Genomic DNA, 16,150 nt, shown 5'->3' with positions numbered 1-16,150 from the left:
GCTGTTTGCAGCTGGTCACACCCCATTCAGGGTGGGGGTCCCCACTGGGGTGCCTGACCAGTCTGGGTGAGGGGCTGAGGGCCGTTTTCAGGCTGGCGGGTGACTGAAGCTCCCAACCTCTCCTTTTTTTCTTTTTATTATGGGATTTATTTACCTTCGATGGCTGTCACTGGAGCTGAGAGCTGGCTTTAGCTCTGAGGCTCGGCTCCAGCTCTGAGACCTCAGCTGCTGAAAGCAGGTATCTGGGTTTGTTTGGGTTCTATAATTGTAACACTGTTGCAGTCCTGCTTGCTCCAGCTCTGATGGCTGAAAGCAGGTTTCTGGGGATTGTTTAGCTTCTATAATTGTAACATTGTTTCTTCGAGTGCAAGCTCAGAGGCCGGCAGCAGCAGGCGGGGAAACTTGGCTTCCTCCATCACTGGAGCAGGCAAGCCTCCTGTTCGCTTCAGCTGCCTGGCTGCTGGCCGCCATCTTGGTTGGCAGTTAATTTGCTATCGCCCTGATTAGCCAGTGGGAAGGGTAGTGAAGTTACGGTTAATTACCATGTTTCTCTATTATTAGATAGGATTGTATTTTAAATTACACATCAATTGACTTTCCTTTGTCCATTTCCTATAATATATAGGAATTTATTTACATTTAACTTAGAAGAAATTTTTTTTACCCTCAAATTCAGGGGTTATTAAACTGGGTTCTAAGGATGGAATTTAGGGCTCTATGAAGATATATTTAGTAGTTTCTTCATTATTAGAGTAAGTAACAAGTCACAATAATATCATCAGTACTTGTGAGATTTGCTAATAACAGAAATTGCCAATATTTTTCTACAATGGCTTTTCTGCAGGTATTGAAATACTGTCTTTATCACTGTGGTGAAATATGAGAATTACTGTACACTTACTAAATATTGTTACCTAATGCATTAATAAAGAAGCACACAACACATTTGTTCTTTTACATACTTTGATGACCATATTTTAACATAATTAGTTTCTTTTTCAATCCTATGTATTTTATTTTATGCACTTAAAAAGAAAGCATCATTCTTGGAAGAGAGCCACAGCATCCTCAAACTTCCAGCAGATCATGGCACAAAAAATATTAAGAACCTCTGTCCTAATAACCAGCTGGCGGAAGTAGAACCACTTGTCCTAAATTTTTTTTGCTGTTTGCAGCATTGAGGATGCTCCTGCAATAACACCCTCATTAATACCACTACCCCCATTACCACATTACTGCCCCCTCCGCTATTGCTATTACGAGCTAGCATTTGTTGCACACTCCCTATGAGTTGAGTATTATGCTGTGCTATTATTGCATTATTGCTCCTCACTATCCACTAATGTAGGGGTTCTTGTCCCCTTCTTTATTTAAAAATGCAATTTTATTTATTTCAGAGAGGAAGGGAAGGGAAACATCAATGACAAGAGAGAATCATTGATCAGAGGCCACCTGCACACCCCCTACTGGGGATCAAGCCTGTGACCTCCTGGTTCATAGGTCAATGCTTAACCACTGAACCAGACCAGCCAGGCAGATATCCTCTTCTTGATATGCCTTGGCCTCCTCACTTTTAGTTTTCCTTTCATTCCACTGGATGTCTCGTGTCAGTTGCTCTTGCTGCTACCCTTTTTTTTCTCCATGAAAATCTTAATACTAGATTATTCTGGTGCTTAATCCAGAGATTTCTTTTCTAATTTCCACTTCTTGGATTTCATCCCCTCTACAGCTTTAACACCATGTATATACTAACAACTCCCAAATTTATATCTTCAATCCAGACTTCTCTTTTGAACACCAGACTTTTATGCTCCTACTCCACACCTGCACTTGCAGTCATCTCCAGCGTAACGTTCCCAAGCTAAAGTCTTGATGTCCCTCCTCCAAAACCCTTTCATGTGGAATCCTATCTCAGTTTATGACAATTCCATCTTTTTGGTTGGTAGGGCCCAAAACCTTGGAGTTATGCTTGACTCCTTTCATATTCATCCAAAATGCAATTTGTTAGAAAATCCTATTGCCTCTCTTTTCAAAATATATCTGGAATCTGATCATTTTCCCCTACCCACCATTACTACTCCTATGGGTTGAACTACTACCGTCTCGCTCTTGCCTGGATTATGGTCATGGCTGCCTCAGTTCTCAGGCCTGCTTTTGTCCTTGCCTTATTACAGCCTGTTCTACATAAAAGTCACAATGAAAATTTTAAAATGTAAGTCAGGTATTTTTAATCTCCGCTTAAATTCTGGAATGGCTGCCCATTTACTCAAAGTAAAGGCCGAAGTCTTTACGACTGTTTATGAAACCCTATATGATCTGACATCACCTCCTGCTGCTCCTCCATGCATTTCCGCTGCTTTAGCTACTCTTGACATCCAGCTAGTCTTTGAACCTGCTAGTTGTGCTCCTGCCTCCTCTCTTGGGTGCACACTTCCCCCAGATACCACATGATTAACTCTCTCATGTTCAAGTCTTTTCTTACATGTCACCCTTTCAGTGAGATCTACCTCCCTCCCAGAGCTCCTGTCCTCATATTCCCCAAACAGGTACTGCCAATCTCTCTTACTCTGCTTTATTATTTTTCTGTTACTGTCTGCTAACATATAACCTAATCTTTTAACTTTTACCTTTAGTATTTATTGTCTATCTTTTTCACCAGAAGACAAGCTGCCTGTTTTGTATACTGTCATATTCCAAGCACCCGGAGGAGTCGAACACAAAACAGGTGTCCAATGACACTTGTTAAATGAATGGATAAAGTTTCTGTGGGCTCCCCAGGGACACATAGGTTGTAAATCAAGATTTGACCCTAAGAAGTATGATTTCAGAACTTCATGTTCTAGCCACAGTGCTGTGCCACTACCCTCACTATCCTTCTAAGATTTGTTCTAATGCCAACATTAAGAAGCTTGATTTTTATATTCTTGACTAATCTCTTTTCTTTACTTTCATGTTATTCCATTTTTATATCCTTCCTAATGCAAGTCAGTTCATACCTTTCAATGTATTTATTTATCTACAAGTCTCCAGCTAGGCTCTAAGTTCCTCATGGACAGCTTGGATGCTTGGATATCTGATTTTTCTTTGACTATGCCATACATTTATTTAAGAATAGGTGAATGATAGAACTCTGAGAAAGAAGGATGTTGATTGATGACAAGTCAGCCAACTAACATTGGGCAAATATACATTTGAATAAAATTCCCCAAACCCCCAAACCTGTTAGTACTAAACTAGGTAACTGGTTGTGTGTGTGTGTGTGTGTGTGTGTGTGTATTTTAAGAGAACTTATAATTGTTTTGATAATGTACAGACCACATTGTTCTTGACAATGTGCTCTGATAAGAAATGCATCAGTGATCAAAGGAATAGGGAATCATCAAAATCATAAATCAAAAGGCTTTTCTAACTGCAAGAGAAATGAAACCGCCTGCAACTCTGAATAATATGAACAAAAATGATGGGGGACTTTTAATGAACCTAATCACAAACTCTACAAATAATTTATCATAAGACAGCTTCAACAGAACTAATGAGGAAGGGGATTTTTTCTTTCTTGTGGTCTCCACATATATTAAACTTATTTTATCAATCATTCTGAGTAGTTATAGATTTTTCTTTTACTCCAAAACAACTTTGAAATTATCCAAATGTAATGTATGGGCCACTTAAAATGACAAGATCCATAGATAAGAGGTCTGATTTTGTGTAAACCAACAATGTTTGGCTTTACCTTTCCAATGGTAATGTTTTCTAAAATCATATTAAAAGTCTTCTTAGAAATCATGACAATAGTATGATAAAGGCTGGGGGGGGGGCAGCAGTGAAGGGAGTCAATAGGGGGAAAAAGGAGGACATCGGTAATAATTTCAATAATAAAGATAAATTTAAAGAAGTCTACATGAAATAGAAGCAGACAACTTACTGCTATAAAAGCATACATGTATAATAAATAAAATGATGTAAAGGCTATGGGTAAAAGATTAACCAAACTTAACTTACCTAGCCATCTGCAGATGCTTTCTCCTGAGAATGATCAGGGTGACCAGCAGCAGTCCAATTAGCAGGGTGCTAAGAATGGCCAGCACTGAGATGACTACCACATTGGGATTCATCACTGTAACTAAACAGATACACCATACATTTCAGTTACAGCTTCCGTTACATGGACACCAACTGAACCCACTCATGGTTTTCCATCTGATTTTGAGAGCTATGGACTTGTGACAACAACAACAGGAACAATGATATTTCTCCAACCTGACAATAACCTCTTCCTGGTCAACTACAAGTTAGTGGATTGATCAAAAGTATTTAAGGCCTACATTCTGGATGTTCTATAAAGGGAAATGATAAACTGTAATTCCTGTGATATAGTTTAAATTCATTGGAAGCCATTATCATGTATTTTCATTCTTTAACTTTTTCAGAAGCTTGCAAACTCCTATTTTACACCCACGACTTTAAAGTCGGAAAGCACCACTGTCTATTTCACTCACAACTAATAATGTATATGAAAAAGGCATTAGCGAGCTGCCATCTGCTACAGCACTTAACACATCGCTAGAAGCAGGCATTCTGATGATCTGTAACCATATGCTGAGAGGTTTTCCATCTGTACAACTCAAGAGATTAAACCTTTTCATAAGTTGTAGGGCCCCTGAGAACAGAGGTTGTGTCCCTTTCATATACTTTATGTGATGATCGGTCTATAATGGCACTACACATTGCCTAGCTCATCACACTTCATGGGAGAGCAAGGTATTAAAGGTAGGAATTTATACCAAATGTTTTATAAAACTACTAACAGTGGGCCAGAGGAGAAGACAAGAATGATACCATCCTCTGTACTGATCATAACATCACAAAACTGGCTGGCATATACAATCTCTAAGTCTCTGGGTGTTGCCACTTCCCATTTGGGACAATGTGGCTCCAGTTCATGGGCAGAGTACTTGAGCAGAAAGAACAGTAGACTCATGGTCAGAAGAGCTGATTCAAGTTCACTTGACTACTAATTGCCATTTGGGGAGGCTGTTTTATCTGTCTCTCTGGACCTCATTATCCTCACTAACAAATAAGTTTAATAATATCAACTGCTTCTGGCTTGTTGTAGAGATGACAAGGAGTAATGAACAATAAGTTACATTTAGAAGAGTGTAAAAGGATATTAAAGTGAGATACTATTGATATGATATACTTATTAGGTCTATTTTTTCCCTCTCTTCTGAAAAAAGAAAAATTTAAAAATCCAAAGAAAACAAACCAAAAAAGCCTACATTATTCATCATTGGATACAGTGGCTAAATATATGATAAATGTCACAGAAATGAAAATGGATCCAGTAAAGGGTAATGTGATAAGAAGAGTGGTTTTATTACAGGCAGTTTCATGGGAGATCTCAGATTGTAGAATCAGACTCCAACAAAGAGGGGAATAAAACGGATAACTCAGAAAAAGAATAAGGAAACAGCATTATTTTAGACCTTTCATTATTTTTAAATTTCCCCACTCATAGTTTCTGCTTGATTGGAAACTTTTCTGCTCTGGCCCAGAAATTGAGTCTTGCCATGATTTGACAGCTAATGGCCAAAGCTGAACTAGATGAACCGGAGTTGGTTAGGGTACTGTGGCTACCACTGAAGAGGATAGTGACATTGATACCAACTAGCATTTAGACAGCACGTGCCAGGATTTTATGTCCTTTATTTCTAAGCCTCAAAACAGCTCAACAAGGTACATATTATTATTCTAGCTTGACGGATGAATAAACAAAGGTTCAGATATAGGAAATATCCTCCCCTAAATCACATAGGTATCGAAATTAAGCACTCCCTGATCTCAAAGCTTGGAATTTTTCAATAGAACAAGCATGGGTTCCATGAAAAGGATATATATATATATATATATATATATATATATATATATATATATATATGAAACATACAAAAATTTTGGAAAGATATAACTTTTAAAGACACCAGATCCCCCTATTGCATGTAGTTACCCATTGTTGAGACGGCTATAAATGTGGGGACACTGGGGCTGTCGTGGCTAAAGCTGGTGACACTACAGTTGTAGGCAGTGGCAGGAAGAAGGCTGGAGATGGTCACAACATGAGAAGAAACAGAAATCGGTTCCTGGAGATGCAGAAAATTAAATAAATGTTATGTAACCTTCATTTATTTTGATTTTTAAATTTTTCATAGTTGAGCTGGTAATGGAGGGACAGAGTAAAAAATTTAAAAGACGAGAAAGGATAGCAGTGAAAAATAAGTTATAAACAATGCTACAGGGAACATAACTTCACAATTATGGGAACATAAGTATATGTTTGCAAATACACATGTATGTATGTATATATATTTTCATATTCATGGCAATTAGATTGCTGGGTCAAAAGTTGTGTATTTTTAATTTTGAAAGTGTCCTCCATAGACATTTCCAAGTTATCTACCTACTATCAATGTCTGACAATGCCTGTTTCCCTACCTACCTCTAACATAGCATACTGGCAAACTTTGAGCTTTTCCAATCTTATTAGTGGAAACTATACCTCACTGTAATTTTATTTTGCATTTCTTTCTCCATGAGAGAAGGTTGACCATCTTTTCATATGTTTAAGAGACTTTTGTGTTTATATTCTGTGAAATCTTTGTTTTGGGTTGTTGGTCTTTATCTTTTTTACTTGTGGTACTTCTTTGTATATTAAGGACACCCTCCCCCTTCCCTTTGTCTGCATTCTCAGCTTTTAAGTAGCATCCACCAAAGGCATAGTGATTTTGCATTCTCAAAAATATTTAATATTAACTTATTCTATGCAGAATAAGTTGTTAATTTGGTGAGCCAATAGTCAGACTAGTGACAAGTATTACTGCACAAAATAAAAAGATGAGCCAGTAAAACAAGGACCTGAAAACTACTGCCTAAAGAGATGAAAGGCATCAGCACTATTTCCCACTCCCATCTCTCACTATCCTATAAAAGAGTGCTTCTAAGAAAAGACTTGCTAACAAGACTCAGTTATAGGAAGTAGCAGCCTACCCCTTGTTTTCGTAAAGAAAATATCACTGCAGTTCTAGAGAAGAAAAAAAAACCCCACTCCTGGCAGAGCAGTGGTTTTCAAAAAGGATTCTTAGAATGGAAAAAAAAAAAAGATTCGCCTGTCCAGTAGAGATAAAAAAGAGATAAGTTAGTAGAAGTCAATATCAAAAGGGAAAAGGAATAAAGCAAATTATCTTAACACTCAGTTGAGTATTAAAAAGATTTATACTCCCAGAAATCTTTTTTTTCAATCTCAAGAATTTCATTATTTTAAAAGCATCAATTATTCACTGTATTTCATGATATGCCTCACACTTTCCATTTTCCTTCCATGTCTGACTGTAAAATATTTTTGAGCTGTCAGACAACTCAGTGCTCATCATATTTGCTGTCTGTGATTCTAAAGCTTTAACAATCACCTCACCCATCCTACATTTTCCCAAACAAAATTACCTTCCTTCCTTACTAACTAGAGATGGACCCTTCTGTTCATTTTTCTTAGTAATATGCATCTCTCTTGTGGCACTTGTTTTAATTTCATTATTTCTAGAATAATGAACTATCCACAACTGTATGAAAACATTTTTTGAAGGCAGGTATTAATTCTGCCATTTGTGTTCCATACAGTGACCTTCACAAAATTGGAATCAGTTCATGTTTATTAAATTATGTTTTCCATGGCAGTGTCTTCATCCTCTCAATGGATTTAATATCCAAAAGGAAAAGTGAACCCCCTTAATCCTTCAGTCTGAACCAGAGGGGCTAAGGTTTAGGGACAAAAGAGAAGTTCAAAGTTGAAAAGAAACTTGGCAATTTGGCAACTTGGTTCTACAACCTACTTTGGGCTTGTTCTGAGCATATTGTTAATGTCTCTCACTGAAACACAAAACCATAAATGCAGTGTTTTCATTTTCTATCGGTCTAAGAAAGCAAAGGTGTTCATTTTGCTCAGCTAATTAGCCTTAATCAAAGGTAACTCAGAGAAGGAAGAGGAGCGTGTACGGTACCTGCAGTTTTGTTTCCTGACCAGAGCCAACTTGTTGACAGAAGACTTCAAAGAAATCAGCTACCCCCTCTTCCACCCACAGCAGAGTCACCGAAGTCTGGGTTTTATTCACTGCAAAGAGTGATTTTGGAGGAGCTGGTTCTGAGCAAAGGAAAAGTTTAAAAATGTTTAATTAAATGTAATGTATTCTTTCTTCTTTCACTGATCAGCAAGATAAAATGGCCACACACAAAAATCCAAATATAGGTAGTTAAGAGCGCCATGAAGATTTTACATTTCTTTTGAAATATCTCCTTTCACCAAGACAGTCATCTTAACTGCCTTTTTCCCTCTTCTATTTTATACTTCTCTTTTTGGAACAGTTCTGTTTCCTACTTCAGGTTTATTACAGACATCATCTATTAATAGTTTTTATGTCATCTACACTGGCGTTAGCATGGCCCTGATCATCCAGAGCTTTATGGGTAAGAAACAAGCACCTATACTCATAAGGCTGAGAAAATGAAAGTGATGTGTGTGTTCCCTACTAAGGAAAAGATTCAGTCTTGTGGTTAGTCAACAGCTTGCCCTCCTTTCTCTTGAGACTATTTAAAATAATTTAGTTAGGAATGATTTCTTGAAGTGATAGTCAACATTAAAAAGGGTAAAGCTAACTAGATGATAAGATTTCTTGGTTAAAGAAAAAGATTGATGAAACAGAAACAGACCCACAGCTACAGAGAACAGACTGATGATCGCCAGAGGGGAGGGGAGGCTAGGGGACTGGATGAAAAAGGTGAAGGGATTGAGAAATACAGATTGGTAGTCACAAAGCGTCATGGGAATGCAAAGTACAGTATGGGAAATATAATCAATAATATTGTAATAACTATGTATGGTGAAAGATGGGAACTGGAAATAACAGTGGGAACACATTTTCAAGTATATGATTGTTTAACCATTATGCTGTACACCTAAAACTAATACAAAATAATATTAAATGTAAACTGTAATTGAAAAAAAATTAAAAAAGAAAAATACCAATGGAAAGGGACTAGGTAGTTAATAAGTTGTTAGTGAACTGATTTCTTTATCTTATTCTTTTAATCATGATCAATAAATTAATTCATTAGTCATGTAAGCTGTGCTGTCCAGGCCCCTTCATGCTCATTTTCAGTAATGGAATCACTGACTTGTTGGCTTGAGACCAACCCCTGCCTGTTCCCAGTTCTAGGAAGTGGTCTGCTGTCTTGTTCCCCAATTCCTGAATCTCTGCTGAACCCCTCCCTGCGCCGCTGTCCTTGGGGCATTGCCTTTCCTTTGATGACATTCTGCATACAAAGGGCTATGTCTGAACCCAAGTTCTTAAACCAGGGTCCCTGTGACCTGCTGTCAGACTGCCTTGACCTTGCTTGCTTGGACATATCATATCTTGCTGTTGGGTTTACGTAACAGCATACTCTGCCCACCTGGGTGTCCCTGACAGACAACTGCTCCCACTTTTTGCTTGGATTTCCTTTTATGATCAGCCCCACTCTCCTAAGTCGGTCTCCAGTTCTTAGGTTTTAGAAGAGCTTGAAAAATCCCTGGAAGCCTTTCACTCCTTTGACAAGTGAATGTCTTTGTGTGGGAAGGTTTAGGCTTTCTTTGTAGAATATCATCATCATGGTCCTGTCCGGAACCCAAGAAGTATTTCAGAATCATTCTTGACATAATCTATTGCAGGTAACCTAAATTTGTGTCCAACTAAAAAGAAGTCTTTGTCCTTTCCAGAGTCAACTTGACAAGGGCAGGGAGAAGAGTTGAAGGAGGAAAGAGATGAGTTAGTCTTGGAAAAGAATAATTTACAATAGATGTCAGGAGCCCTTTCTCAATTGCAATGAATTGCCTACTCTTCCAGATACTGTATTGTCTCACTTTCTTTCTGATGAAGATTGTTGATAAACAGAGACCAACTTCCAGTTCCCACACTGCTAATAGGGTTATGAGTCAGAGAATAAATCCTCCAGTGATTCTGACTTGGGTAGAACTTGGACCTTTGAAAGCAAGTGTGAGGTTGTCTGGGGGTAGGTATGAATTACTTGTTAGGCTGAGCCTGGGTTATTTCTCTAGAAAAATTATACACCACTGAACTGCTCCTCAGAGTGTGTCTATTGGACAATGATTAAAATCCCTAGGACACCTCTTTATACATTTTTCTCATAGGTAGATAACATTAGTTTAGTTATCTGATATGAACATTGCCCAAATCCTTACTAATCTCCAGATCTGCCTTTTTTACACATGTATTTCCAATCTGTGCTTAATAAATATCTCATTATTACCTCAAACTCCATATGATAAAAATGGAACCTGAAGTCCTCGCCTTCTCACAAATCAATTCTAATTTCAAACTACTCCTGATTCTCTCAGGAGTACCACCATTCATTCAATCATCTAAGATAACTATATTGAGGCTCTCTTGCTGCTCTGTGCCAGACAGCACATCTTTTAATAATTGTTGTCATTTATTCCTTTTATCTATTCTTTTCATTATGTTGCAGGCTTTGTCATCACACATATCAGTCATTACAGTATCCTTTACTCCTTTTCCCCGCTTCTAGTTGGCTTTTTCTTCATTTGTCAATGACGGCTTAAGTCATTTCAAAACACCACTTTGCTCACGTTAAATCCTACCTGTGCCATGATCAATTGTGATCAATATCTATTGTGTCAAATCCAAATAGGCCAAGTGTTACGGCAGCCTTAGCAAACAAACTAATACAGTCTCTTATTGTTCAAAATATCAAATATAGCCTCGCTCATAAAGGAGAGGAATAGGCATACATTGTTCATGTTATCAAGAGTAAATGAGTTTTAAGATAATATATACAACAACACTTTATATAATATAAAGAGTCATGTAGATATTAGTTATAGAACATCTGATTACCATTTTCTATCTCTTTAAATCTCATTTTAAATATTAACTTATTCAAAATTGCCCTGATCCATAACACCAGCTTCCCTTTTGGTTAAAATAATTTCAGAGTCTATGATATATATTTTTACTTTATTGTCTAAAGTTTTACATATGTCTCCTTTTCCCCCAATTGATCCCCCCAACCCCGCCCAGTCATTCCCACCCCGGCAAGCCCCTTCCACCAGAGTCTATGATATTTGATGTGAGAATCTATGGATGTGGGTAATATAGACTATTTTTACAAAATACGGTATAGATGCAGGGTTTGCTTTTCAGTACTCTCTAAAAGCTTTCTACCATTGCTGCTGTTGCAGTGAACTATTTGGCCCTCTCCCTTTCCTCCTCTTCCCTCTTCGTCAATGCCTCTCCTATATGAGTTGGGAATCCAAGCTAATTTTATAAAGGGATCAAGTACAGTGCACAGACCACAGGCAGAATGGAAAGCTGAAAAGCTACCTCTACCATTTAATTTAGATTGGATTAGGAGGGGCTCAAGCTGTTGCACAGGCTCTCTGGAGAGTGAAGGTGACCTTGAGTGTCGGCTCTAGCAGCAAATCTCTTATTTCCTAGAGAATTCCAAAGGGAGCCAGGTGTAATATTTAGCCTTAGAGCAGAGTAGAATGCATTTATTGTCTAAAATCCATCTTTCCCAGACAGTTATTACATTGTTTCTTATTTTAATGTGACCCATTAGTTTAGCTGCTGATAGGGTGATGTGAATGAGGTCAAGATTATATCCATAAGGGTCAACTAGATTCATTCTGCTTACATTTCATACCTCTAAACTTGATGAGTCATTTTACAAATGCAGAACATTGGTGATAAGGGAAATTTAATAGAAAAACATTCTAAAAAATGATCAGTGGTGGCAAAATCTATTTTTAACCCTCAGCCTCACTGATAGCAATTTGCTAGTATCCTAGAATACAAACAATAGTCTTTAACATCTTTACCATATGTCTTTAAAATCTATTTTTATTTTCTTCAATGCAGGCAGTTCTACCTTAAGCAGAATAAGCTTATAAAGTTGGCCAAAAAAAAGCATCTGTGACTTAAGATGTAAACTGCATAAATTATGTTCAACTTAGTCAAAACATCTAAAAAAGAAAGCACTAATTTGAAAGAAGAAAAAAGAGATAGGTAAATTAATGAGAGTGAATTAAGATCGACATGCAATAAAATCAAGAAGAAGAAAAATCATACTAAAAAGCAAGAAACCTTTGTTAAACTACAGTTTAGTAGGCCAATTCTCTTGTTGACTTTGGGTAATTCTCTTCCTAGGTACATTTAATAAGTAGACCACTTAAAAACAACATTGGAAAATTTTAAAAAAAATTCAGGCAAATATTTAGCATTAAACTATAATTAGGCCCTATTCATAAACAAAACAAAATTTTAATTTGCTCAGGAATTAGAAATACCTGTCATTTCCATTACATTTTAAATAAATTCTTTATGGCTTAATAATAGCAAATGTAATATTCCCTTCTGTGAATCACTGAGTGTATTTATGGTTTTACCAGCTTACGTAAATTAAGATTGCTAGATTTGCTCAGAAAAAGCTCTCATTTAACTTTACTTAGTTTAGAAACAAAATTTCTGACTTCCTCTTTTTTGGTTCCAGAGATATGTGTTTATACTCAGCCTTTTTATTTAGTTAGGAGTTACATATTGCACAATTCTTAGGACAAAATCATTGCTCTTATGTATCATTAACCTTTTGCCTTAACTCTGAACTCATGCATGAATTAAGTTCTAAAACTTGAAGGAACATTAAAGACCAGTTAGTCCAGACCCTCATTTTATAGATGAGGCAGCTGAACTCCAGAGGGCCTGGGCCACTTTTCTAAGGTAACACAGTTTATCCCTGAGAGCCACAACTGGAATCCAAACCTCTGTACCCCTAGCTAAGGGCCCTTCATACTTCTAACCTCCTCCCCCCAAACATGGGTGTTTTCCATTCATTTCCATGTAACTGGGGATAATGAAGCCTCCTGAAAAGTTCCCTTGCCCAGAAGACCTACTTATCCAGACTGGGCACTTGCTTATTATGTACATAAATCAGTGCAAAATATCAGTCACTGCCCTATGAGTCCACCATCCAGATTCCTCTAACCTATTCAGAAGAAACTTGTGAAACATGCAAGTCATTTTTTGCTGGGCAGGAGAAACACTTTTAAGGAAGTACATAAGTTGTGTGGCTTAGCTGTGGGCAGCTGGCAAATTGCAGTGAAACCCCAAAGGCTGCAGTGGAAAATGGGAGAGATAAATGAAGAAGAGGCATCAGTCAGCCTCAGGTGCAGGAATGGAGCCATGGAACAGTGACATGCCTGACAGCCTAACGCAGAAAACAATGCTTGCATGGGGCTGCTGGCCCTGCGGGTCTATACAAGAGGAGTAGCACAGCAGTGATCCTCTGCAAAGAAGTCAATAGGAAAACCTTCCACAAACTCCCATCATCACCATCATCCTACTCATCTGCCCTATTAATGCCTATATATGCTATCATTCATCATCTTACTACATATTCATCCAGGTTATGGCCACCTCCTCCACTGATACCTTGGACCATGTCTTCTGGCCCAGGCAAGGATATCACTTGAACACAGCGGTTCTCAACCTGTGGGTCGCGACCCCTTTGGTGGCCAAACGACCCTTTCACAGGGGTCGCCTAAGACCATCCTGCATATCAGATATTTACATTATGATTCATAACAGTAGAAACATTACAGTTATGAAGTAGCAACAAAAATAATTTTATGGTTGGGTCACAACATGAGGAACTATATTTAAAGGGCCAGAAGGTTGAGAACCACTGCTCTAACAAGTTTCACCCCAACTATTCTGTATCATCAATTCTTCCTGTTCTGTTGAATCACCCTAATCAGTGCATGGACAAGCTGTTTCCGCTATTTAAGGAAATAAGAAACACAAACAAAGCAAAACCCAACCAAACAAATTAATACTCTTGGATACTTTCAGCTCCTGCTCATTTTCTCTCCTTTTTACAATAATACTCCTCACAAGTTTTGTTATTCCAGCTATCTTTAGTTTTTCCCCTTTCACACTCTCTTGAAATCCTTTTAATTATTTTTTTCTCACCACTCCATCCAAATGCCTCCTCCTCAAATCACCAGTGACTTCTGGGTTGTGAAGATCAATGGTCATTTCTTATCTTGACTTATCAGCAGGCTTGACAAGTTGACCACTGTACTCACTGAAGCACTTCCTTTGCTTGGCGCTTAGCACATCACATTTTTCTGGCCCTTATTTCCCTGGCCACTCCTCAGAATTTTTTGCTGGTTCCTGTTCACCACTTCCACTTCTTCAGGATAGAGTGCCCCTGGCCTTAGTCCTTGGACAGCATTCTTTTTTCTTTATTCATTCCTCAATAACCTCATCCGTTTGGTTTCCTGAAATTTGTATTTCCAATCCTAAAGACTCCAAGCTCCAGTGCCTACTGAGTATCTGCTCTTTAATGTTTAACTGACACCTTCAAATGATGACACACCCAGAACCTGAACTTCTGATTTTCCCCCCAAACCTGCCTCTGCCATAAGATTTACCAGCTCAATAAGTAGTACCTCTGTCCTTACAAAATAAAATTTCTATCACCTGCATGACTACCATCCTGATCCAAGCAAGTCTAATATCATATCTGGATACATGAAATAGCCTCCTAACTTTAAGGTGATCATGTAATTTATCGAAAGTGTCCAAATTAGCCCTGGCCTCTTTGGCTCAGTGGATAAAATGTCAGCCTGCGGACTGAAGGGTCCCAGGTTTGATTCAGTCAGGGCACATGCCTGGGTTGCGGGCTCGATCCCCAGTAGGGGGTGTGCGGGAGGCAACCAAGCAACAATTCTTTCTCATCATTGATGTTTCTATCTCTCTCTTCCTCTCCCTTCCTCTCTAAAATCAATAAAAATATTTTTAAAAGTGTCCATATTAAAATAGTTTGGGGAAGAAAAAGGATTGCTAAAGAGGTCAATGGGGATGGACAATCATCTTGTCTAGCTGCCTTTACCCTTAGCCCTGAACAGCCAACCCCCCTCCCCCCCCACCCCAAAGAGATCCTGTAAAACTTACCAGGTCATATGACTTCTCTGCTGAAACCATCCAAAGCAGTGCCATCTTACTCTGAGTCGAATGTTTTTTCCACGACCCTTCGTTATCTGCCCCTTTTTACATCTTGGCTCTTTGATTTACGACTCTTCTGTTTACTTCACTTCAGCCACACTGCCTCCCTGACATGTCTTTGAACTTGCCAAGCACACCGGTCCTTCTGTAGCTTTGCACTGTGGTTCCCTCTGCCCCGACAGAATCTCCTCCCGTTACACACAAGGCTCACTCCTTCCTCCAGGTTTTCACTGAAATATCACCTTTATAGTGCAACTTACCCTATTCCTCCCCTCCTACAAAAATTGCACCCCCTAGTCCCCATAACACTTCCCCCTTCTTGGCTTCATTTGTAATCAACTTATCACCTTTGGATATCTTATATTTATCATCCCTTTTTCTTCACTAGATAAGGGTAGAAGTTTTTTTTGTCATTTATTTCTGTGTCCTCTGCACATAGAATAGTGCATAGCACATAGTAAATTCTTTTTTAAAAAATACATTTCATTGATTTTTTACAGAGAGGAAGGGAGAAGAACAGAGAGGTAGAAACATCAATGAGAGAGAAACATTGATCAGCCGCCTCCTGCACACCTCCTACTGGGGATGTGCCTGGAACCAAGTTACATGCCCTTGACCGGAATCGAACCTGGGACCTTTCAGTCCGCAGGCCGACGCTCTATCCCCTGAGCCAAACCGGTTAGGGCTAAATTCTTAATAAGTATTTGTTGACTGACAGAATGAATTCATTTTTTAAACAGTATAGTACCTTAAATATTTTATTAGTTTCTTTTAACTAACTGGCAGCATATAGTATATATTCTTCCTTCGTCCCTTCCTTCTCTCTGTGTTCCATTGACACAATTTATTCTCATTCTTATTTTATTAAATATATTTTCTTTCTTTTTTGTGGGGTTAACGAGGATAATAAGTTATTCACTTAGTAGGAGAGAATTTAAGAAAAGCATGGGTGGATAGGGAGAGGAGAGGAACTTTAACTTCAGTACACTGTGACTCACAGCACTTTACTCACTTCTTAC

The 16,150-nt window shown here is 38.3% G+C and overlaps 1 protein-coding gene across 2 annotated transcripts in view; it reads right to left on the bottom strand.

The window, feature by feature from the left end:
* Positions 1-16,150, bottom strand: part of PTPRO (protein tyrosine phosphatase receptor type O) — a 210,946-nt gene that overhangs the window by 40,308 nt on the left and 154,488 nt on the right. For both annotated transcript variants that reach the window (XM_059682293.1, XM_059682292.1), the window contains exons 13-15: positions 8,052-8,191; positions 6,008-6,140; positions 4,003-4,123 (exon numbers count right to left, since the gene is read on the bottom strand). In XM_059682293.1, the coding sequence (XP_059538276.1) occupies positions 4,003-4,123; positions 6,008-6,140; positions 8,052-8,191 (394 nt within the window). The remainder of the gene's footprint in view (positions 1-4,002; positions 4,124-6,007; positions 6,141-8,051; positions 8,192-16,150) is intronic.

Source organism: Myotis daubentonii, chromosome 2 (genome assembly GCF_963259705.1).
Source record: "Myotis daubentonii chromosome 2, mMyoDau2.1, whole genome shotgun sequence".
In the NCBI taxonomy this organism is placed as follows: domain Eukaryota; kingdom Metazoa; phylum Chordata; class Mammalia; order Chiroptera; family Vespertilionidae; genus Myotis; species Myotis daubentonii.
This window is presented reverse-complemented; position numbering and strand designations above follow the sequence as displayed.